Source organism: Peromyscus leucopus, chromosome 9, assembly GCF_004664715.2.
Source record: "Peromyscus leucopus breed LL Stock chromosome 9, UCI_PerLeu_2.1, whole genome shotgun sequence".
NCBI lineage: Eukaryota > Metazoa > Chordata > Mammalia > Rodentia > Cricetidae > Peromyscus > Peromyscus leucopus.
The window spans coordinates 36,750,853-36,776,138 of NC_051070.1; the positions used below are offsets into that span (position 1 = coordinate 36,750,853).

At 40.3% G+C, this 25,286-nt stretch overlaps 1 protein-coding gene across 3 annotated transcripts in view; it reads left to right on the top strand.

Annotated features, from left to right (window-relative positions):
- Diaph3 (diaphanous related formin 3) overlaps window positions 1-25,286 on the top strand; it is a 486,098-nt gene that overhangs the window by 16,903 nt on the left and 443,909 nt on the right. For 2 of the 3 annotated variants that reach the window (XM_028878991.2, XM_028878999.2), the window contains exon 2: window positions 9,938-9,970. The exons of the other annotated variant lie outside the window; for it this stretch is intronic. In XM_028878991.2, the coding sequence (XP_028734824.1) occupies window positions 9,938-9,970 (33 nt within the window). The remainder of the gene's footprint in view (window positions 1-9,937; window positions 9,971-25,286) is intronic. 3 annotated transcript variants of the gene reach the window in all.

A 25,286-nucleotide genomic window follows, 5' to 3' on the forward strand; every position in this document is an offset into this window, starting at 1 on the left:
CTCCTCCCTCTTTCCACCCCTAGCCGTCCCCCTCTAATCCACCCCTCCTCATTCCCACCTCCTCCAAGTCAAGGTCTCCCATGGGGAGTCAGCAGAGCCTAGTTCATTGAGTTGAGGCAGGTCCAAGCCCCTGCCTCCTGCACCAAGGCTGTTCAAGGTGTCACACCTTAGGCACTAGGCTCCAAAAAGCCCACTCATGCACCAGGGATGGGTCCTGATCCCCCTGCCTGGGGGCCCCCCAAACAGTTCAAGCTAAACAACTGTCTCACGTAATAAACATTTACATGAACCAGGACACTCATTCCTTTAGAAGAATGGGTTCTATATTGCAAGCTTTAACTTATTTGTGGCAATACATTTGATTTGATTGCTATGATGTTTGCATGTTATTTGAGAGCATATACTTAGCAGATAGGAACTCTTGTCATTGGACACTGTGTTTAGAGACTCACCCCTTGTTCTGCATTTTGATTAATTTTTTTATTTGTACCATTTTGGTTATAAGGTCCTGGAGAGGGCTTAGGTGCTCCTCACATTTAATGTAATGTCATGTACATGTTGGCAGCCTATATTGTATGATAGAAACAATCAGTATTATGAGACAAAGTCTCCAAGAATCTTATCTTCTACTTTTTACATTTTGGAATCGTGTTCTCATTTACATTATTGCATTAACAGGTAGAGTGAATATGTCGATGTTTACCCTAACTTTCCCAAGATGGCATGATGTCGCTTACATTTACAATAAGGAGAAATGATAGATTTCTTTTATATACACCATTAATAAGTGTCATAAAATAGAAAAATAAGCTAAGTCAATATATTATTGTTGCCACAGAAATTGAATTTGTGTCAAAAGGATTTGTGCTTGTGATGTAGTGATTCGTATATTTTTCTTGGAATTAAGTCTCTAGCAGGTGACAACATCAATAATTCACAGAACTAGGAGGTTTTTGAGATTGGTTAATTTATATATGTGAATTAAAAAACAAATGAATAATGTGCTTAATATATTCTGACACCCTGGAAAATATGCATTAAAAACTCAGCCTATTTAAAAAATCTGTGCTTCCATCATTTATTAGACATATTTTAGATCCCCATTTATTCTTCTACTAATGCATACACATTTTTATTTCTAAAGGAAATAGTCTGTATTTTTGATTCACTGTGAAAAGTATTATCTATAGTAACTTAGAGCTTTTCTTATTGTAAAAATGTGCATTGCATGCAGCTGTGCTAATATGTAAGCTTATGAAAGCCATGCTTCAAATCCCACATCCTAGATATATAAAATCAGCATCAATAAAGTTGAAATTATACTGCACGTAGTTTTAAATGCACCCCCCATTAACCATATTGCAAGCATTTTGCTGTGTGTAGGCATACAGGAAGCTACTGAAGCAGAACATTGAGATATAGCTTGTGCTCTCAACTCCCTATCTAACCTCATCTGGCCCCTGTCTTCTCATTAATTACACGAACTATGCTTGTTACCACAAGTGAAGTGATTAACAAGATTACAGTAGGGCAGCTACCCCCACCCCCTCATCCTGTCCATCATGTAATGTAACCTAATCAGTGACAAGACTAGGCCGAGGAAAGTAATCTTGGTTCTTTTGACTAGGTGATTAAGATGGGTTTCATTTACCCACAGGTGAGAAGGTAGCCACCTTCCCACCCACCTGACATCTCACTCATCTCCTATGTAAGCTGTCCCTGAATCAGCTTTCAAAATGATCTCCAGGGATGCTGGTCTCTGCCATCTTCTGATTCCAGCTCGATTATGATGAAGTTCTTTCCCTACCACTGCCCTTGCTTCTCGACTGTGGGCCTTCTGCTGTGTGGCCAGGAGAGCAGGGTTTTTGTGTACCAGCACTGTGATTTATTCCTCCCCTTGCTTTGGGAAATACTATGTGGATTACCATTTTAGCCATGTAAATTACTATTGCAGTGATGCACGCTTGTGTCTAAACCTTTTATCCCCTGTGCTGCTGCTCGGTATAAATTTCAGTAGAATTCGCAGCTCACAGAGAATGTTCGCGGCGTTTGTCTTACTCAGTTGTTAATGCAATCAGTCTAATCAGATGTCCTCCAGGTGATGCTGGAATATAAGCAAGCTCTTTCTCAGGTGTGTGTGAGACAAGACACGGGCTGCCTCTGTTGGCCTCAGGAACGTTCAGTCTAATTGCTGATTTGGACCAGAGCCTAGGAGGCTGAAGAACTACCCCGGGGACTACACAGCTTGGATAAGCTTCCAGGTATTTGGATGCTCTGGAACTTGCTGATTTTCCCCTAGAGCACCCCTTTGCTTTTCATCCTTCCCAGCTGGAAGTGCTCTTGGAATCTCTTAACCTAGAACTGAACCCATTTGGAAAGTGGTCCCGAGACCTGAATAGCCTTTCCCTGGGTGCACCGTGGAACTGCTTTTGGTTCGATAGTATAGATTTAAAGAAAAAGCAGCTGAAAAGAAAACTCTTAAAATAGGTCTTAAAATTGTGTTATTAGAATTAGCTATTGTATTTTGGTTTAGTTTTATCAGAACTTTGAATGAGTTAATTGAGGGAAGAAGAATGGAGTTTTATTTGAATTTTTTAAAAATAACTTCTTAGGTGCGCAGACACAGTGATTATAACATTAGGAAAGAGGTCTAAATAAAAGTTGTTCATTTGGGCTGTTTTTTTTTTTGGAGGTGTGGGCCTTCCTAGCAGTGATATGGCAGCCTTTGGCTCATGTTGAAAGCTCTGCTGCAACCTCATAAACAGGCATCTTTTGTAGCCTCTTCTGGAGCCTTTTGGATGCTGCCTTCTGAAAGTTGATCTTTCCTCTTTCCACAGAACAGAGATTATGGAAAAGGGAGACGTTGGTCCTCTATGTGACAGAATAGAAGCCTGGTTAAGGGATGGTGTGATTGTCTTTCTGAGCCAGTCGGATTACAATGTGAATGAATGATTAAAAGAGACTGCAGAGAAATTCCTAACATCTCCTCTCTGACTTTTTGCCATGCAGACTAAAAACATGTTCCGCAGCCACACAAAGGGCTAGTCAACTTAAAAGTTTTTCTTCATGTTATCAAAGAGCCAGCCTGACTCTTGTCCTAAGGGCCAGGGAAGCGTCAGTGTTATTTTTGGGCCTTTTGAGATGTTAAATCCAGAGACCTTGCAGAATGATATTTTCACATCTGTTTTGTACTTCTGTGATTGCCTGGGAGATGACCCTGTAGGTGTGTTTAGTGACATGGTTAGAAGTAATGTTTTATTTTCATACTCTTTATAATTGGTGTTAACGTTAAGATAAACACAGCCATGTGGATTAGAAATGTTATTAGGGTAAAGTCCACATTCCTGTTTCTGGTGTAAAGGATTAGTCTGGACTTCAAAACAAATGTGAACAACACTAACATGTCCTTTCCAACCACAGATTATGATTAGAAGACTGATCCTTGGGGTTCCCCCTCCAGGAATTACTTTGTTGGGTTAATGGGCTGCTGTTTCATGTTTTGTGAGCCAAATAGTGTTACATCTGTTTTATTTTTTGCCTAGGCTGTCTCTGGAATGCCAGATTACAGGCACCTGTCTCCATGCCTATGTCACGGCAGGATTTGGTGTAACCTTCAATATTTGGGTATTAAATAGATTCTTATTTTTAAGATTTACTCCTCCTTTTAAATTATGTGTATATGTATGTGTGTGTGTATCTGTGCAATGTGTGAGTGCAGATGCCCACAGAGTCCAAAAGAGGATGTCATATTCCCTGGAACTGGAGTTTAGGGGTGGTTGCGAGCAACCTGATTGGATGCTGGGAGAGTAGAACGCATGCTTAACTGTTGAGCCATCTTTCCAACTCTTAGTAAATGTATTCTTATGAGATTAAATGTACCTTAGCAATCGAACAAACACTTGAAAGAGTGAGAGTTGGTCGTTCATCTTACATGGCAGACGTGTTTAATTCTCTTGGAGACTGACTGCTACCTGACCCGTATTGATGTCAGAGCCTGTCCTGACTATTCTAGTTCCTTGTTTCTCACTTCTTTGAACGTTTTGTTATTTCTTTCCATATCCTTCATGTGACTAGGTTACAAGTCTTTAAAAGCAAGTCTTATGAAACGATCAGGCAACGTTGGATGATCAGTGCTGGAGCAGAATGTCTCATGTGGGTCTGAGTGGGCTTCCCCATTACCTGAGTACACACTGGACACATGAGTTCCTGAGTGTCACCTTAGACCTTCTGACAAAGGACCTTGGGAGACTGGGGCTTTATAATCTATTTTCTCCTGTGCACACAGACAAGCTGAAAACCAAGTGATCTGAAAGTCTAGTTTACGAAAAGTGTACCTGAGTCCAGCTTCTTTGGAGGCATTCTTACAGCTGTGTCCTGAAAAGCTAATGGATTAAATTGTAATGTACAAATGTAAATATTATCATATGTTATATGAAAACAGTAAATTGATCTAGTCCTGTTAGTTCGATACTTTGTGGCTGTCATGTTCTTAATGACAGCAAGGGGCAGATTATTTGCTATAGTGGCCGCATGTCCTAACAATAAAGACTGCTGAAGTGTGGGAGACTAGCCCCCACATTTATTTACCCCAGGAACTCTTGAGGAATGAGGGATAAGAGACTTAGTTAGAAATAGGGAGAGAGAAACAGAAAACACAGGATAGACTTGGGTGGGCCTAGATCCTTATCTACCAGCCCAGAACTTTATTCCAAAGCTCTGTATAGAACAATGCCAAGGGATGGAGCAAGAGACACCCCCTACTCGCCCACTTGCTAGTTACAGTGACCTGGTACCCAGGCCCATGGTCCAATCAACCTCATATGCAGTCGTGCTGGGTACAGCCACTAGGAAACCTGGTGGCTCCAACACTAAAGTTGGGACTACCGCTTAGAATCTTTTTTCTTTGCACTTGCCTCTGAGGTATGCATGGTAGTGCCGTGTATAACTTGTCTCTTTTTGCCATTTTTCTTGTAAGTGGTGATAGGGGGGAACTGTGTCTCCGTTCCTCTTGACATTCACAGTGTTTAGTGGAATGCTCTGAAAGTTCTAAATCTATCTTTTGACAGCATGCACGGTCTTCAATAAAAGTTTTGATGCGTTGCTTAAATGGGAGTATAGAGACCTATGTTCTGTGTTTCTACTGTTTTCAACTCTCTCGGATCCTATGTTCTTTTAAAGAAACTCCTATAAAATCCCCCTTTTTCTCTTTTAATTCCACAGTGACCCTCTTGACCCTTTGTCCAAGGAACTGTCATTAGTAGAAAGCATTGTTATCTATCTGTAAGTCATGCCTCTTACTTTTTAGCAAGTTGAACATAGGACTACAGCAAAAAGGGTGGGATTTTGGCTTAGGAAAAGAGTCTTAATGACCTTCAGTTACCACTAGCCAATTACCAGTGGTCCTGTGTACAGAGCTATGTGTATTTTAGTATCAGTAGTGCTATTCTGGTCCACTGCCATAAAGCATTAAGAACACATCTGAAGCCCCCAAAGTCACATAAATGTCTAAAACAGTATGCTCTTAACTTTTCGTTTACTTTTTTTGGTGTGTAAATAGAACTCTAATAATTACTATTGGGTTATTAGTTTTTTAACAGTATTCCTAGTTGCTTCCATTTCATAATCCTTAACTTTTCCTTCATGGAAAAGATGTAGCCAGTGCTGCTCATGAACTAATCGATGCATGCAGTTCCCCTGGAAGATGTTAAAGGCCACTGCTGGTGGCCAGGAAGTGTAAGTGCTTCATTTCAAGGTGTCTTGGTTAGACAGCAGCTCCAGTATCAGTATAAGGAAACTATCTTTGTTATACATTCTCTCCCCCTCTCCCCTTAACACTTAAGGACATTCCCCTTTCATTTCGTGTATACAGAAGAAAGGCCAGAACCCCACAGAGGTCTCTGAGGATTTTGTGCTAGTCCTTCTCTTTTGCTCTCAGCAATTTCAAGTCAGTAGATAGTCTTCATTTTATAAGTGTATATGCCAATTCCACAGGTCTCTAGACAGTGTAAGCTTCATAACGATAAAGCTTGAATTGAATATTAAATTGAGGTCTGGGGAGATGTTTCAGTGGTTAAAATGCTGCTTGTACAAGTTTGAGAACAGGACTTTGGATCCAGAGAAGACATGCAAGCCATCCTTGTGTTTTTATCTTGATGTGTGGCATGGGGCTTGGGGCAGAGACGGGAGAAGCTCCTGAAGCTCATGGGTAGGTTAGTAGGTGTACATAGTGGTGAAAAAGAGACCCTGCTTCAAATAAGGTGGAGGCTGTCCTGTGACCACCAAATCCCTGTTGTGGCACACATGTGTCTACATACGCATGTCCTGTGTATAAACATATCACACACACACACACACACACACACACACACACACACACACACACACACACACGACAGTCAAGCATCTCATAGAGTTGTCACATGTTACAGCTTTTGTACTTGCTAAGTGGTGCTTTTGTGTTTTTCCTTTAGAGTTTGAGCATACTAGGTTTCCTTTAGGTTTTGAGCATTCTCTTCTTATACCTACATCTCTTGAGGTTTCTTTTGCTGTGTTTCCTACCCCTGTTTTATGATTCTGTTTTGATTTATCACATTTTTCTGTGTATAAAATAGTATATATAATAGTATGCTGTATCTGGGTTTATACATACTTATGTCATCTAGGAATAAGGTCAAACTTTGAACAAATTTTTATTTATTTGAACAAAATTTTATTTAAATCACAGTGGAAGCCAATATAGTGAGGTAGCTTAAGAAAACAAAACAAACCCAGAACTATGAAAAAGATGGAAAAAGATACCTGCTTTTTATTTGAGTGACCGCCCCTTTAAATGAAAGTTGTGAGTACAGGACATTTATTTATTTCTTTAGGCTTCTTTTGGCAATGTAGCCCAGGCTGGCCTTGATCTTATGGTCCTCTTTCCCATTTCCCAAATGTTGGACTTATGGTTGTGCGCTAACACATTCAACATATAATTTTAATTTAAAAGGCTGTCCAGTTCTTTGTCTTTAAAGACATATATATGTATTTTTCTTGGATGTTTGCATCTTCTTGATTTTTTTTTATCATGTAACTTTCAGTTCTTATTTTATGTCTTCTATTTTGATTTTTTAAAAAAAATAAAAACCAAAACACATGTAGTCTCCTGTAGCCCAGGATGCCCTCACATTTGTTATGTACCCTAGGCTAGCGTTAGCCTCCATCTCCCAAGTGTTTGGATTACAGTTGGCATTGACATATTGACTGTTGAGGAATGTTTGTTTATACTGTAAAGGTGTCTCTGCTTAAGGTGACTTCTGATTGGTTTAATAAAGAGCTGCATGGCCAATAGCTAGGCAGGAGAGAATAGGTAGGACTTCTGGTCAGAGAGAGAGAAACTGGGAAGAGGAATCTAAGCTGGGGGATTTCACCAGCAGACTTGGAGCAAGTCATATATGCTGTACTAAGAAGAGGTAACTGAGCCACATGGCAGAATATAGACTAATTTATATTAGTTTAATTGGTTTAATTAAGTTATAAGAGCAAGTTGTGAAAAAGCCTAAGCTAAGGCCAAACTTTTATAATTAATAATAAGTCTCCAGGTATTATTTGTAGGCTAGTGGTCCAATGATAGTCTATCAAGAAACCTTGTTACAATTGACCTTCTACAGGTTTTAGGTCATAGCTTTATATTTCACTTAAAATTGTCTCTTTTCATTGTTTGCTTTAAAAAAAAATTCACTTTTATGGTGTTTTCCGGAAACAACTCCTGTTGTTCTTTGGTAATCTTCCTATTGAAGTAAGTAGGTGGCATATTATTCTAAATAGGATTTCAGCTTTATACTTGATTTCTGTGACTTTGCTTTTTAAGAATTAGACCACATAGCATGTTACTCTCAGAACTTGATACATCCCTCTTGTGTCACAGGGTCTTGAAATGACCCCTTTCAGGAACCAGCTGAGTTGTAATTGGGGTGATACTGTTAGGGTCCTGGAGAAGTCCCACAAAAGACCACCATCCACATATGCAATCAGTAAGAGTGTTTGTTATCTTGAGAAAGATTCCAGCATGATGAGGCCGACCATCCTACACAAAGGCAAAATGGTGAAGACCCTGAGAGGGATGTTTGGGCTCCTTTTAAGCACAGCTAAGGGGAGTTCCTAGAGTATCTATCTAGGTCTTTTCAGATATGATTGGCTTAAGCAAGTGGCAATCATATTAATACATTCTAATTGGCTAGGGCTAGTCATGGGCTGGTTTAGGCTATAGCTTTTCCATTTTCCAGCAGGCCTGGACAAATCCCAGGTTTTTTTCTTGTTTGGTTATCACCTTGACCTGCTAATTGTGGCTCTGGCCTGGGCTAGTACCACAAGTACCGGGTATCCTCGTCCTCGCTGTCAGGGGTCTTGGAGATTGATTGTCCTTTGTTCGTGGCCCTTCCTCAGAAACTGCCTGCTCAGTCTCAGGAAACTGAAATTGAGGCCTGATCTCTGACAGAAGACTGAGCAGCCTGTTATGGTATCTGCTCGCTCGCTCAGTCGGTCCTCTCAACACCTCCCATTGTAGAATAGCAAGTAGATGTTTGACCAAAGTCAATGTGCATAAACCCGTTCTTTCGGAAGGTATACATATGGCAGGTAGGTTTTGCACCTTCTTTGAGAACTGTGTAGCTTTGGTATTAAATTGTAGTATCCATCTCTTGAATGACATTGTAAACTTTCCAGTCTTAAATCATGTTTTATAGCCCAAGATTTTAAACAGTAGTATACAGTTCAGCATTATTACTTCTTATTCTTAGGTCCAAGTTGGCTGTTTTAATTCAGCAGACAGTTGAGTCTGGAACTTGGTGGAGTGGTCAGGCATGCTCATTAACCTGACCACCTTCTCTTGGTAGACACAGTTTACTTCTGATTCTTTCAGTTATGTTTTTCTTTTCATTAGGAAGGGACATGTTGGTGAAGGCAGAGACTAGGGAGAACTATTTACACGGACAGATTTTTAGTAGAGATCATCATTATGGTAAAGCAAGGATCATGAAGCTGTTTTAGTAGATAAAAATGAGTACAATTTTGTTCTGTTCACTGAATGTTGAATTTAACTATATACCACATATGTGTTAGATGGCAGCTGTTAGCACATGTTCTTTTCTGAGAGTAAATGAATAGATCTGGTTTCTTGTTTAGAAATGTTTGACCCTTTCTGTCTTTGAAAGCTCTAATGCTCCAATGAATAAGGAAGGAGAAGTGGAAATTGAATACAGCTACCTGAATACAAATTGCTGCCCTGCCCTTGATTCCTAAAACAGATAATTTTCTTTCTAAATACTTGTTTCTTTTGAACTATGCTTTGTGGGAAACTAATTTATTCATTTTCTAAAGTGGCCTTGTTTGTCTAGTAAGGAAATCAGCAAAAGAGGTCTCAAATAAGCTAGCAATGAAATTGAAAAGTGTCTACCATCACCACTGGTGATAAATCAAAGTGATGTTAAAGATGCAGATAATCATTCCAGTACATTCTTCATCGTTACTAGAATTATTTAAGTTCATTAAGCCAGCAAAGTACTTCATTATCTATTATGCTGCATACTAATGGTGAATTTAAAGTTTCAGTGTTTTATAATACAATTTTTTTTTCTGAAAGTTATATTTAAATCTTTGTATCATTATGCTGTATGTCTGGATATTGAATTGATAATATGTTTATTGTATCCCAGTTAGGTTTCTGGGTTGTTAGGCTCATAAAACCAAGGAATTTTACTAAATATTTAAAACTATTGCATACAGGATAACTTTTGTCTATCTTCTAAAGAAATAGATTGAGACAATATATAATACATCTTTATTGTACTGTCAGGAATTTAATTACCTTCAAGTTAGCATTGTAGAATGTACTCATTAACTAAAATAAAAAAAGAGCTATATAAATTACTAACTGATTTTTTTTTCCTCACATTTGCAGCATTTAAATATTAGGACACTGACAGATGATATGGTAAGGCTATCCTTAACTTTTCCTTTGTTATGCATTTTAACTAACCCTGTACTGTCCTTGACATGCTATACTAACATCTTTGAAAATGCTAAAACCAGCAAGTGCTAGAAATATGTTTATAGTGCTAAAACTAGGGCTAGAACTGGTAAAATACATTAAATTGTTGCTTGTAGGCTGTGAAAAGGAATAGTCAATATGTTAATATAAAAATTTTGTTTAGTTACAAATTGTTAGTCAACTTTGAATCATTTAAATCAGCTCTCATTCTTTGAGGGTGAATTGCATACTTCAAAAAGAGGTAGGAAAAGCAGCTAAAGACAAGGAGGCTTGTCAGGAAAATGTAGCTGCTAATTAAAGTAAGCGAGATTGAAATGCCATGCATGTATTTTAGATATTCTGTTTAAAAATGAGGACCAGGCGTACTTTACATTCATGTATTAGGGCTCCTTCTAAGTAATTAATGCCTTGGTTGTGTAGTCAAATAATCCTTGAGAAATACACTTTTGATACACATATACACTAGTTATCTCATGATTAATAATCAAGGAATGACATCAGTACCAGCAACAAATAGCAACAACAACAACAACAACAACAACAACAACAACAAAAAACAAAAGAAAAGAAAAAAACCAAACCAAACAAACCAGAGCACACCTGCAAGGAAAAAGCTCAGTACCTCACTGGCCAGTTTTGGTATTCAACAGCTCGGATACCAAACACAAAAAGCATAGTGCTTAGGCATAGTAAGCAGTCAAGATGTTTACCACCTTAAGGATCCAGAGTGCTTGCTTTGGCATCTGGATAATAAGGTAGATGTGTGAAAATGAAAGAGACATAGATATTGACATGAATGATTTTAAAAAACTGAAGTAGGGTGTTTGTGGGAGTCTGCTGGAGTCCAGCTCCAACCTGTTCTCACCTTTCGATGGGTTCTTGGGTGGAGGAGAGAGGAATGAGGAAATATTAGGTAGAAAGAGAGACGATAAGAAAGACAGAGACATAGGATAGCTTTGGGAGGGCCCTGGGTCACTACCTAGCTGCCCAGAGTCTTATTTAAAAGGGCCTTTTATAATATGCCAAGGGGAGAGCAAAGGACCTCCCCCTTGCAAGATCAAAGTACACTGTACAGCCAAGTGTAGACACTTACAAACACCTGGTAAACATGCCCCTGGCCAAATCGTCCTATTATGCAGCCCTGCTGGTTAAAGCAAAATCAGATTCTCTGACCTTGAGTAAGGTTTCACTAGGAAGCCTCTGTGGACCACCACTGGTGTTGATATAGTTTCCTGAATAGTATCTAAGAAAAGCATTTTTTATTAAAAAGAAAAGTATTTATGTGAATTTTTCTCAGTAACATTGTGCATAGTCAGGAGTCATCAAACACCAGGCAGATATTCCTGAAACCCAGGCTAGCCTGGTCTAACTGTGGACTTCCAGTTCAGTTCCTACCTGAAGTAACATGGTGAGGAATAGAAGAAGACACCTGAAGTTGACCTTTGACCTCCACAATGTGTGCACCCGTGCACATGCACATAGACACAGAGTTAGATTATTTCATCTTCTTGTAAATATCAAAGAATAAGCCTAGATAAACATCGGGGCTGTGCAGTATGCCATTCTGTATGCATTCCATCATTGACTGTCACATCAGATGGAGCATGGCTAGCTTAGTGTTTAGAAAACAACATTGACACAGAGCGCTGACGTAGGTTATACAGTTTCTTCTCCCCCTGCCATGGAGATGTTGTTTTTATTTTACAGTTGAGGACATTGGGGCAGAGATAGGTTTAGTAGCTTATCCAAAGAGGCCTGCTCTACTGTAAGTGTCCTTTGGTTCTTGACCCTTTGTTTTTTGCATGTCTGTCTTCTTCCTCTCCCCACGCCCCACTTTTGGTTTTTGTGAGAACTGAACCCAGGATCTAATGCTTACTAGATCAGCATGCTAACCACTAAGGTGCCTACTCAGTCTCCAGAAATGAATGGCTTCTTAAAGTCAGTGCTAAAACCAACTGTAATCTTTATGTTTTATGTTTTGATTTTATGAGAATGTACTGTTCTGTAATAGCTTTATTGAGATACAATTTACATAACATTCTTTTCACTCACTAAAAGTTTATAATTAAGTGGTTTCTAGAATATTCACAAAAATTGCTTACCACTATAGTCCATTTTAGAACATTTCCAGGATCTTCAAAAGAAAGCTTTGTGCCTGTTAATACTGCCTATTTCCCTTCAGCTCACCCAAGTTTGGGTAACCACCAGTTGACTCTATGATTGGTCTATTTTTGATATTTCGAACAATTGGAAGAGTCTTTTGTAATTTTTAGCTAAAAACAAATGACTTTCATTATTTAGGATGTTTTCAAGGTTCGTTCATAATGTTTTATGTTTAGTTACAAAACATATTAGAATGAAAATTTTATAACATGGGTTAAAGAGATGGCTCAGTTGTCAGTTGCCTGCTACATAAGCATGCGGACCCAGTCGACTCCCAGCACCTCTGTAAAAAGCTTTGAGTGGTGCCTCAGCAGAGAAAAGCAGATGTTCTTAAAAGTCATTGGCCAGTCAGCCTTGCCTGATTGGTAAGCTCCAGGCTTGGTGATAGACTCTGTCTCGAAATATAAAGTGGAGAGTATAGAGGCAGACACCTGGAGTTCATCTCTGGCCTTTACCTGGATGCACACACGCACGCGAGCACGCGCGCGTACACACACACGCACACACACACACACAAATGTGCATGTATTCTTGTACAGACACACATAACAAGCACAGCCCTCACAGGAACAAGTACACACACACACACACATACACACACACACACACACACACACAAATGTGCATGTATTCTTGTACAGGCACACATAACAAGCACAGCCCTCACAGGAACAAGTACACACACACACACACACACACACACACACAAATGTACATGCATTCTTGTACAGACACACATAACAAGCACAGCCCTCACAGGAACAAGTACACACACACACACACACACACACACACACACACACACAAATGTGCATGCATTCTTGTACAGACACACATAACAAGCACAGGCCTCACAGGAACAAGTACACACACACACACATACACACACACACACACACACAAATGTGCATGCATTCTTGTACAGACACACATAACAAGCACAGCCCTCACAGGAACAAGTACACACACACACACACACACACACACACACACACACACCCTGATGTTTTAAGGAAGTTTAAGATTTTGTGTTGGGCTGCTTTTATACATCTTTAGATGTTGCCAACTGTAGGTGTTGGACATGACACATCCTTTCTTAAATCATATGTTCTATATTTTTTAGATTTATTAATACTTTATACACAGTGTATTTTTCTTTCTGATGCTGCCCTTTCATTATATGGTCATCCTTGCACACTCGAATGCCACAGTTACTTCAGTTTAGAAACAGTCATGGAGTGACTTTTATAGGCATTCTAGAAAACCTCCTTGGTGTCTGCTGTGTAAATGTGTGAAAACTTTCCTAGTTTTCTCCTTCCTGCTCCCATTCCTTGCTTCTACTTCTGTCCTTATGCCTGGGTTGGCAAGATCAAAATATTTGGTAGCTAAGTTTATCTTTACCACTGTATTATTTCCTGTTCTCATTAGTTTAAACCTTTGGAAGGTAGAGACTGTGAGACAATATGTGTGTCATACATTTTGTAGCACCTGATATTTTCTTTTACAGAATAATTGTTTTTTCTTTTCGACAGAGTCTCACTTGGTAGCTTAGGCTGGCCTAGAAGTCACTGATGCCAAACTCATAGCAATCTACCTGCCTTAGCCTCCTGAGTGCTGATAATATTACAGACATAAGCTACCATGGCCTAACTCTGTAGCAAGTGTTAAAATCTGATGTTGTCTTTTTCCTTGTTCTCCCTCTCTGTTCTTGATCCAGCTGGGATCTCCCGCTCCCCTAAGCTCTCTTTCCCCTGACCCTTGCCCTTCATTACCTCCCCTCACGTCCAGTTTGTTCATGTAGATCTCATCCATTTCTCTGAAGTTGGGCAAACCCTGCTTTGGATAAGTGAGACAGTCGATTAGCTTGAACTATTTAGGAGGCCCCCAGGCAGTAGAACCGGGAGTTGTCCTTAGTGCATGAGCTGGCTGTTTGGAACCTAGGGCCTATGCTGGGACACTTTGCTCAGCCTTGGTATAGGGAGGAGGGGACTGGACCTGCCTCAACTTAATCTACCAGGCTGAGCTGAATCCCCAGGGGAGTCCTTGTCTTGGAGGAGATGGGAATGGGGGGTGAATTGGGAGGAGGGCGGGGGGAATGGAAGGAGGGAGGACAGGGGAATCCGTGGCTGATGTGTAAAATTAAATTAATTATAAAATTAAAAAAAACATTAAAAAAATCTGATGTTGAGGACCGCCTCAGTTGTTCTGACGATGGCCTGGCTGGTCACCATTGCCTTTTGTCTTGGCTGTGCACATGGCTGTCTCCTGGCTGTCTAGCTGATCTCTTCACTTGGACATCCTGACCAGGATTCTCCTTGGCACTCTCTTTTTCTGATTTTTGTTTTGTCTCCTGGGCAGGCCAGGATGGCAGTCCTGAGAAGGATCACTGCGTAGACTGATTGGGCAGCTATCTCCAGTCATTGTCTTTGAGGTGGAGAGTAAGCTTGACTGTCTGGAACAGGAGATTAGATTCTTCTGCATTGGTGATGGGTCCAGGGAAAGAGCAGCACTTGGAGTCCTGAGACTTTCCCTCCTGCATCGCTCTGTGGCACTGATAAGCCAAGCATTCGCTCGATCGCTTATTTCTAAATCGGGGCTTGTTATATCTTCTCTCCTTTCTCTGAGGGTTCTGGTGGGCTCCATGTAGTCTGAAGCACATTGAAGTGCTGCTCTCAGCTCTGTCCTTTTGGTCCCTTTTTGTCTCTTTTATAATTGTCTCCTGGTGTGCAGTGTGCCACATTTGCTGCTGGGCTGTACAGGGGATGTGCATCACATGATGGCTGAGCTGTGAAGAGGGAATGGGTGCCTGGATATTTTGAGGCCTCTTTAAAGGGAGGGAGCCTGGCGTGTTAGAGCTCAGGGAAGCATTGCTGCTGATGCTTTGATACAATGTTGGCAGGATATTTGTAATTACACTTTGACTTCTCCAAAGCATATATGCTCCATGTGTGCTTTAATGGAGAATTTCTTAATCTGAATAGCTGTTTTCGGGCAGAACATGAGAAAGGTCAGAGGAATAGCGTTTTTCTGTGGTCATACATTTAAGCAACAGTGTCTTAGAAACATTGACACTGGAGCAGCATTAATGTTAGAAACCCATCCCTTTGTCTGGGGAGATGGCTCGGGGGATAAAGTGCGTGCTGTGCAAGCAAGAGGATCCCACTTTAGATCTCCAGCACCCTAAAAGCTGCGTGAGGTAGTGCAAGTCTGTGTAACGTTTGTGCTAGGGATGCAGAAGTAGGGTACGTGGGTGGAAACAGGTAAGCCCCCCCCCCCTTTTTAAAATAAGGTGGAGAAATAGTGGAAAACACCTCACCTCAATTGCTGACCTCCACATGCCTTTGCATGGGTGAGTGTACCTGCATAAATGCATGTGCCACACCCCTCTCCTACACATGAAGAAAATAAACTCATCCCTTTAGGTTGCTCTGTTAAAGGCTGGCAAGGATGCTTCTCATTTCAGGGCTATTTTGTGAGTTATCAGAATTGAATTTGGCAGGAAGTAGTCTTGTTACAGGAACAAAGCATTCTTAAAGCATTGGTTTCCCTTCCGTAGACTTTGAGCAGTGCCCTTTTAGAACAGATCTGAACGTTTGCCACACTTTAGAGAGCAGATCAGGGTGCTGAAGTAATGAAAAGGTGCGTCACTGTTTCCTTGTGTAGACCTGGGTCTGTAAAGTTTTCCTCAGCAGTAAGAAGGAAGAGGGAGGAGACAAGGAGAGAAAGTGATGGGTATGTAAGGGCAAGTAGGGAGAATGGACGTATGCCTCATGCTGAATTATCACCCCAAATGTCCTTTCCACTGAGTACTTTTGGAGTTTAGGGATAGCTTTTCCCTTGTTTCTCACAACCATTTTCAGCATTTCTACTGGACTCCTTATTTCTTTTATGTCACGGCATAAAGAAAGGCATTTAATCATTTTTTTCCGTTACCCATTTTTGACTATAGCAATGGTTTTCAAACGTTTTATTTGACTAGGACCCATGGTAAGATGTAACATTTGCTTTTGTGACTCAGTCCACATAAACCTGCAAGCTGATTCTCAATTGAAACCACAGTTTTTATAACCAGTATGTGATGTTTCTAAGCATAATGAACTCTGATCTTTTCCTCTCCATTTCTTTCTACTTTTCTTCACTCTTCTCCATTACTTAAGAAATAGAATGGTGATCTAATCCACTAAGTGGATTTGATGACCCACAAATAACAGCTAGAGCTAGAAAACAAACAGTGGCATGCAGAGACGCTAGAGGAAGTCATGGGGCCTTTCCATTAGTGTCTGTTCTTTGTTGCCTGGAGTTTCATGAGGGGAGCTAGGTTAGAATAACAGCTCTGTCACCAGTTAGTGGTGCCAGTTTGTGTAAGCAATTAGCTTTTAAGATTTGATGTCATTGTTTATAGATATTTTTCAAGGGACAATTAAGTAAAGGTAGTTGGCAAGCCATGCAATTATAAAAGATGAGGAACTTGCATGCTTCAGCTTGATGCATGACATATACATAGTAAGTTATTCTACTTGTGAGGTTAAAGCCTGAAATTTGAAAGTATTTATAATTATGTGTATAGTATAGTCATAGTATGAAACATTTTTGTACCCACAAGATTCCCTCTGTGCTCATTTGTGGCCAGTGTTCTTCCTCCTATCACAGGCTTTGACAAACACTTTTCAGAGCTCCGAACTACAGTTCAGGTTGAGAATTAATACAATAGTCTCACAGTATGTCAGATGGGATCTAGCTTATTATTTTGTTGATACTAACGCATATTTAGTTTTTCCAAGTTTGGGGTTCCTTTGTAAATAAGTCACATCCATATGTATATGGACATACACTTACACATTTTCATTTTTTGGGTGAGGCTCTCATGTTCTAATTTTATGCTTAACCTTAAAACAAATTAACACAGTTTTCCTTGATTACTGATGATGTTGACTGTCTGCGTGTGCTTATTTCTCATTGTTGTTTGCAATATCTATTACTAAATGACGAACTAGTCAAGTAATCTACTTCAGTGAGTCTTGGTAGTTTATCTTTCAAGTGATTTCTTCTTAAAACTTCATTTATGTTGTTGAATTTACAGAGTTAACATTGTTTATGGTATTTTCTTACCCTTTTAATGTAGGCTGTATTGATGCCCTTGCCCAAAGATGATAGTGATTTGTGTCCTCTGCTTTTTTCCTTGTTTTGTTGAAGTGTGTCAATGTTACTGATTATTGAAAGAACCAGTGTTTCTTCCCAGTGACTACATTTTTTGTTTACTTGTATCACATATTAGTTTTTTTTCTGCCTTTCGTTTTATCTACTGTATTGTTTCTTAAGGAAGAGCTTAAGATACTAGTTGCTCACATAGGAACCTTATGCTTTAAGCTTCTATCTGACGAATGTGTTAGTGTCTCTCAACTGACTGGTTAGTTTTCAATGGGTGACACATACTAGACACCTGGAAAGAAGGACCTACATTTGAGCAGTTGCCTCCATCGGATTGTCCTGGTTGCAGGTCTCTGGGGCATTTTTGTTGATTAATGACTGATATGGGGAGGCCCAGCCCATGTGAGTGTTGTTACTCCTGGGCAGATAGATGGTCCTGAGGATAAGAAAGCAAGTTGAGCAAGCCAGTGAGCGGCACTCCTCCATGGCCTCTGCTTCTGTTCCTGCCTCCAGAGTCCTGCCTTGGCTTCCCCCTATGGTGGACTGTTACTGTTTGGCCAGGTAAACCCTTCTTTTCCCTAAGTGTCTTTGGGTTGGTTTTATCACAGCAACAGAAAAGCTAACTAGAACATTCAGTTGGAAACATTTTTACTTCCCAGTTGACATTTTCTTTGACCTGTGTTTGTATTTGTGGTTACGTATTGTTTACATCTCAAATGATTGGGATTTTCCTCACATCTTCATCCAGTTTGTAACTTTCTTGGACAGGCTGTAGAGTGGGTGGTTTCCACCCTCAGTAGGTTTTGTTTTATGCCTCACATTTTGCACTGTCTTGGTGACTAGTCTGAGTGTAATTCTGTCTCTGCTTCAGAGTCTAGACAGTAAATACGTCCTGAGAGTTGATGTTGTTCCTGTGTTCTTCATCCTTGGTTTCTCTGCCGCCTTTTTCTAACAGTTTTGGGTTTTGTTTATTCCTTTTTTCATTTCTGTCATTTTACTTCATGTGTTTTAGAGCTTTGCAGGTAAGAGCATGTTGTTGTCCCTTCATATGCATGAGGCTTGCTTCCAAGACACCACACAGATCCCACATCTACAGTGTTCAGTTATTTGTGTAGAGCCTATGCACATCTACCTATATACTTTAGCAAAAGGACACCAGGAGAAAATGAAAACCATAGTCTTCCTCCTTCATGGCCTCCCCACTTTTCTGGTCAGAGCTGAGCCCAAGGACCTGGGAGGGAGGGATGTCAAGGGTATGCTGGGTAACCTGTCCATAGGATCAGGATGCAGGTGTGTGGCCTCCCTTCATGTCCACAGGGTACAGACATCTCTGCAAACACAACTCAGGTAGAAACAAGGATATCATTTTCCCTTTTAGAATTTCAAAGTTCAAAGGCCAAGCTCAGTGAGAAGCCTGAGCACTGGGTCTTCCCTCCTGGCTGTGGCCCCAGCTCTTCCCAGTGTAAATTCCTTGCTGTAGTGGGTAGCCATTCCAGCTTGGATCTGGAAGTTCCAACCCCCATTGAGACTCTGGCAACTGTATTGCTGGCCTGAAACAATTTTACAGAAATGAAACTTGTAGTTTTACGCAAGTTTTAATCCACAGCTATTTGACTATAGAGGGCTGACCATGCAATATTACCATAGTTGTGATTTGGTAAGCATTATGAAATGACCTTTTAAAATTCCTAGTATTAGTCATTTATTTTTATCCCTTGCAAATTTACTGGGTTTATCAACCTTACTTGATGTAATTGTTACTTTCCTTTTTGAAGAACAGAGATTTCTTGTCCTTGGTGAGACCAGATTTCTCAGTTTCATACTTCTCTGACCTTTCCTTTTTTATTTCTATTGTGTGTGTGTGTGTTTTGTCTTCCTGTCTTCAACTATTATTTCTCCAGTTTCTCTCCTGCAGACCCTGTTCTTCTCTCTATGTGGTGCCTTACTTGGATGATCACCTCTGAAGATTCCAACTACCATTGATACCTCTGACCTTTCCTCCAGTTGAGACATATTAATGCATTGGCCTACTGGATACCTTCATGTGTGTGTCCCATTTACTCTAGGAACTAATGCCCTCTGCTAAGCCCTTCACTTACATCCAACATTTGTTTTTATTCTCACATTCTCTTAGAAGGTAGCTTTACCTTTCTGGTGTTTCTTTTTGATTATTTCTTGACTCTTTAAATCCCTTCTGCCAGTGTCCTCATTTTTATTTGTTTGGATTCTTTAACTGCGTCCTCTTTGTCCCCAAGAAACTATGGTCTTGCACAGCAACCAGAGTTATCTATTTGTATTGAGTTGCTGATGATATTATACTCCATTTGAGATTTCTTATTTGGGGCTGTTATCTATAGATTGTTCCTTAGCATTTTTTTTAATTAAAAATATTTTTTTTCATGTAGTATATTCTGATCGCTGTTTCCCATTCCCATATCTTCCCCACCTTCTCACCCATCCAACTCCATGCCTTCTTCCTCTTTCTCTTTAGAAAACAAATGGGTCAATAAAAAAAAACAAACCAGAATAAAGCAAAGCAAAAAAACAGGAAAAAAACAAAACTATGAAAAATCACATTTAATACATACACATACACACCCATAAAAAGACAAAACCAGAAACCATAATAGATAAGCAAAACCAAAGCATGTGACAAAATGTCTCCATAAATACCATTGTATTGGCCATCTACTGCTGGGCATGGGGCCTGTCCTTAAGTGTGGTTTGTATATGCCCTGAGACTCCATCGGAGAGAACTGGGTTTTTCCTTCTGAGCGGTTGCCATTAGAGATAGCTAGCTTCAGGGTTAGAAATGAGAACTCACGTCCACTTCTCCTCTCAGTGCTTGCTTGGACTCCATCTGGATTTGAGCTGTGCCGGCTGCCACAGTCTCAGTGAGTTCGAATGTCTGTCATGTTTTATCTTGAGGATGCTGTTTGCTTGCTGTCTTCCCCCCTCACTGGCTCTTAGTCTTCCTGCCTCCTCTTCTGCAGCGTTCCTAGAGCCCTGAGAGCGTCAGGGGTTTGGTGAAGACATTCCCATTTAGGACTGAGTGTTCCAGAGTCTCTGCACATTTTCAAGTTGTGGCTTCTGTGGCATCTCTAGGGAATGGGGATGGCTTGTGAGGACAGGCCCCTGCAAGTGGTCTGCTGTGTGACTGGAGCAAGTGTAGGAGGGAGAGTGAACATCCTTCCCTGATTCCCAGCCAGGGAGTCCATGCGGTTCCCAGGTAGAGTATTGCAGGGGACAGGCGCTTGACCCAGAGACGGGGTGCTGGTAGAGGAAAGCTGGGCCCACAGAAACAGTTGGCAGAGTCCCCAGGGCATGGAGGTAGGGTGGCAGGGCCCTGCAAGATGGCTGCTTTGGGGCTGGGGATGAGACGCCTTCCTTAGCCTTTACACATGTCTTAGAAGGCCTCTGTGGTAGGACCCTCCTCCCCCCTTTAACTTAGCCTCAGCTAATATGTGGTTCTTCAAGGAATAGAAATATTACTTAGGGAATATAGTAACTGACTGTGAGCTTCTGTTAGGGGCTGAGAGCTCTTCAGTAGAATACATGTCCCCATCCTGCTGATATGGCAGTCTTGCTTTCCTGTGCCCCAAATACATTTAAGATAAAAGTTTAAAGAACTAAAGAAAATTTATCACTAGGGAATTATGGCTACTGATTGAAAGATACATTTAGTACTATATAATTATTAGCTTGTACTTCAGATCCCAAATACTAGCCATGTAAATGCATTTAATCTTCACTTAAGTGTCTTAGTATTATTAACATTTTAAACAATGGGGCAGGGAGGCAAGAGAGTTGAAGTTACTTGTTCACATCACAGTGGTAGCCAGGGAAATTCTGGCAGGCCTGCTCCAGGGAACATGTTCGTGAAGAACATTATGCTCCTGCTGGAGTAGTCTTCCTTCCCCAACTGAGAGTGCTAAGTGTGAACCGCAGAAGTAGATCTCATTATTTTGTCTTTCAAGCCATCTCTGTATGGGACATTTCAGTTCTAAAATTGTATCACAGCCATTAACCTTAATCCAGAGAAAGTTTTTATAGTTGTGACGGCCTACTAGATCTAAGAAGCTATGATGAGAAACCAGTTATTTCAAACATTTCAGAGAAAACTGAAAATCTGTATTCCAAAGGGATAATCGTATTTGAGAGGTTCTGACTTAGGTTTTTATTGCTGTGAAGAGACACCATGACCACAGCAACTCTCATAAAGGAAAACATTTGATTGGAGTGGCTACAGTTTGTGTTCAGTCCATTATCATCATGGTGGGGAGCATGGCAGCATGCAGGCAGATGTAGTGCTGGAGAAATGGCTGAGAGTCCTACATCTAGCAGGCAGCAAGAAGTCAGCTGACACACTGAGCTTGATCCTGTGCATAGCAAACCTCAAAGCCCACCCCCACAGTGACACACTTCCTCCAACAAGGCCACACCGACTCCAACAAAGTCACACCTCCATAGTGCCACTCTCTGAGATTATGGGGCCCAATTGCATTCAAACTACCACAGATGCCAACAGGCAAAGGATGGGCAGTTTGTTTTGGCTTTAAGAAATACAAACAACTTCAGTAAGGAAGTCTTTTGATACTTCTAGCAACAGCTGTGGCTTGCTCCCAGGTTCTGATTCCCTTTAAAGCTCCCATGGAAACGGGGTCTTGGAGCCACCATATGTTTTGCTTGGTTTGGGGTGGGTTCTCCCCAGTTCTTTGAGAAGCTCATCTCTCCAGGTCTCTTGCTTCTGGCCCGTCTCTGTGGACTGTTCAAGTCATTAGGTGTAGGAACTGTGGCCAGACAGTTCGGGATATTTTCTGTATGATAGTGTGGGCTTGGTCTACATGAGATTTGGTAGGCCTTGTGAGATATCTGTGGAAGTAGACGTCACATACATGAAGGAGAAAAACTTCATTAAGCTTATTCAGATGTGTGCCTAGCTTTTGTTAACTTTAAAATACAAGAGCTCAACTTTGTGGTGATATTTTAATTGTGCTGAAATGTGATTTTATTTGTATGTTAATAAATAAAGTTTGCTTGGAGATCAGAGGTCATTAGTGAGTCAGGAACAGAAGTCAGGTGGTGGTGGCCCATGCCCTTAATCTGATCACATGGCAGGCAGAGTCTCTGTGTGGTCAAGGACACAACCAAGCGTGGTGACATGAAACCTTTAATCCCAGGACCAACCATAGAGACCTGGGGTTTGTTTAGACAGTCAGTGACAATGAAGTCATGTGGTTGGGTTTAGAGCCAATGAGAAGGCAGAACAGAAAGGCAATAAAAAGACAAGTCAGATAGGAAGGAACTCTTTCTCAGGGGAGGCGAGTGGTAAGCTAAAGGTAGTCTTGGCTCTTCGCTAGTGCTCTGATCTCTTGGGCTTTTAACTCTGTATTTGGCTCTGTGTTTCTTAATAAGACTGTTTAAAAATTTGTCTACACAACTTTAATACTTAATTATTTTACTGGTTTACTAGGGTAGAAGTCTTTCTGTACATAAAATTTTATTTTATATTTTTATTGAGTTTTTATGTTTTCCTTTGTAAATTACAAACAACTGATAAAAGTTTGATTTTTTTCATATTTATTTGCCAAGCTATATGTGGAATATTCTCCTAGGTAAAGTAAAAATATCAGTGTGGGCCAGGGTAGCTCTGTGTGTGTATAATACAATATATTGAGACAAGTTCTATAAGAATTCAAGTTATTTACAAAGTCAGGTGGGGCTTTCAGAGCCCATTAATATGAGTTAATTATGACTTCCTGTACTTAGGTTTTCAGCAGTAGCTTTTAAGTGCTATCTCAGGATTTTTAAATATTTATGGAATAATTTAGAGAGCATCTCCTCAAATCAGGAGAAATGTGGGAATAAGATCAAGAGCTTTCAGATGTAACAAAGATGTAACCGAGTGTGCATACTTGTTTATTCATTTTTTGTCTACCTCTTCATTAAGCATTTATTGAGTGTCTAATACTCTTATAGAAATATGAAAGTTTGTAAGACTGTATCTGCCTGGGAACATTGGGGACATGGGCACTTCACAGTGTTTGCAGTATAGTGTGATAGTGGATGCTACTCTCCATAGGGTTTAGTGCAAGTAGCAGGGTCAAGTTGATCTTGGGGAAAACAACAGAGAAGATGACTTTTCAGCTGAGGTTTGAAGAATAGGTTGGAATCTAGACTGGTAATTGTTAACTTTTACCCAGTGATAAATTTGTTTCCTAGATATGAACAAAATGGATTCCTAGTTGAAGCATGTAAACTTGGTACTTAGGAAGCAGTTGTTCATATCTTTAGATGATATTTGTGTGTGAGTCATATTGAGCTATGCCACTCAAGTAAAGTGCAAAATTTATTTTCAGAGCTAATTTATATTTCATTTTATGTTGAACTTCTATTATTTGAATTAGAAGTAAATAAATTCCTTTTTAGTGGTCTAGTGTGTATTTCCTTCCTGCTTGTGTTAGTTTTGTGTGACTATGCCAAGATCCTCGAGATGATCAGCTTCAGGGGGAGTGCATTTTCTCTTACTGTTTGGGGTGTTCGTGATGACGGTCCTATTGCTTTGCCCTGTAGTAGCTCACTGCCTATGGCAGCAGTGTGTGCCACGGGGCATCTTTGCTTTAGGGTAGCTAAGAGGCAAAGGGAACAGAAGGGTTCCCGAGTTCCAATGTACTCAGTGACCTAACTTCTGCTAAGTCCTCTTTCCTGACAGTCACACCTTTAGGTTCACCATGGGCAAACCAAACCTTCAGACACATGTGTTTGGGAGTCATTCAAAATACAAACTACACCATTCCCTTGCATCATGCTTTCTTATACTTTTTTCGAGTTTTTATTTTTATTTTCTGTAAGAGGACTATGCTGTGAATTTCCAATGTTGGGATTAGTATGTATTTCTTATTCAATATGTAAAAGCCATAATCACCTAGCATACTCCTTGCTATGCTGTTATTAAAAATAATACTTTATTAAGGGAAGAATCAGTGGTTGTATCCCATACCTGGAAGACAGGAATATAATTACTAATTTACTCTACAAGCGTTATTAGAGCATTCACTCTGTTTAAAACCATGGTAAGTTCTAAGGGTTGTTTTGTGACTAAAATAACAATCTCCTTCTCCAGGATTTAAGTCTCTTCCAATACTTGTATATGGTAATAGACAGATTCAGAATAGTATATGTGCCATGAAATTGCAAGCTCTAGATCTGTAGGTATCTCTTGGAAAGACCACTGTATGAACTGTCCCACAATCTGAGAGCTGAAGATTGATTTGATATCAGTCTGGCAAAGATGTGATAAATTCTAGACATAGGAAGAGATGACATGAGCATACATGTTTAGGTGACTGTAGGTTATTCCCTACATCTAGATCACATGTCGTATGTGGAGAATAGTGAAGAGATTACTGGGTAATGAGGAAAGGTTTGGGTCAAACCTGATCTAAGCATCATGCTAAGATATTTGAACATAATCTTTTGAGTAATGGGAAACATTGGGAGGGGTGAGGATTAAGACTTGTTTGTGTTTAGTAGGATAAAAATCCCAACAGGGAATGTCTTAGAGAGGCAGGCATAGGGAAGCAGGGGAGACTTGGACACTGCTCAGGAGTTGCATCGGTGATGCAAGGGGCCTGGACTAGGGTGATAGCAGTGTGGGTAGAGATACACTGGTGAAGTCTAATCCACATGGGTTGCCTTGTGATTCAGTTTTGATTTTTATTAGTTATCACTGTTCATGGCATACTATTAGTCAAGATAACTAACAGCTTTCAGCTTACACAGATCAACATCAGACAGAAGTCACAATCAATTCCTTTACCCAGTAAGAACCCCTTTGCTTCTGTCTCTCTTCAGGTCTATTTATTCTTCTCAACTCCTCCAGACTTCCCAGACCCTCCTACTTTGCCCTCTGAGACTCACAAGTTGTCTAATGTTTTCTTTCCTTCTT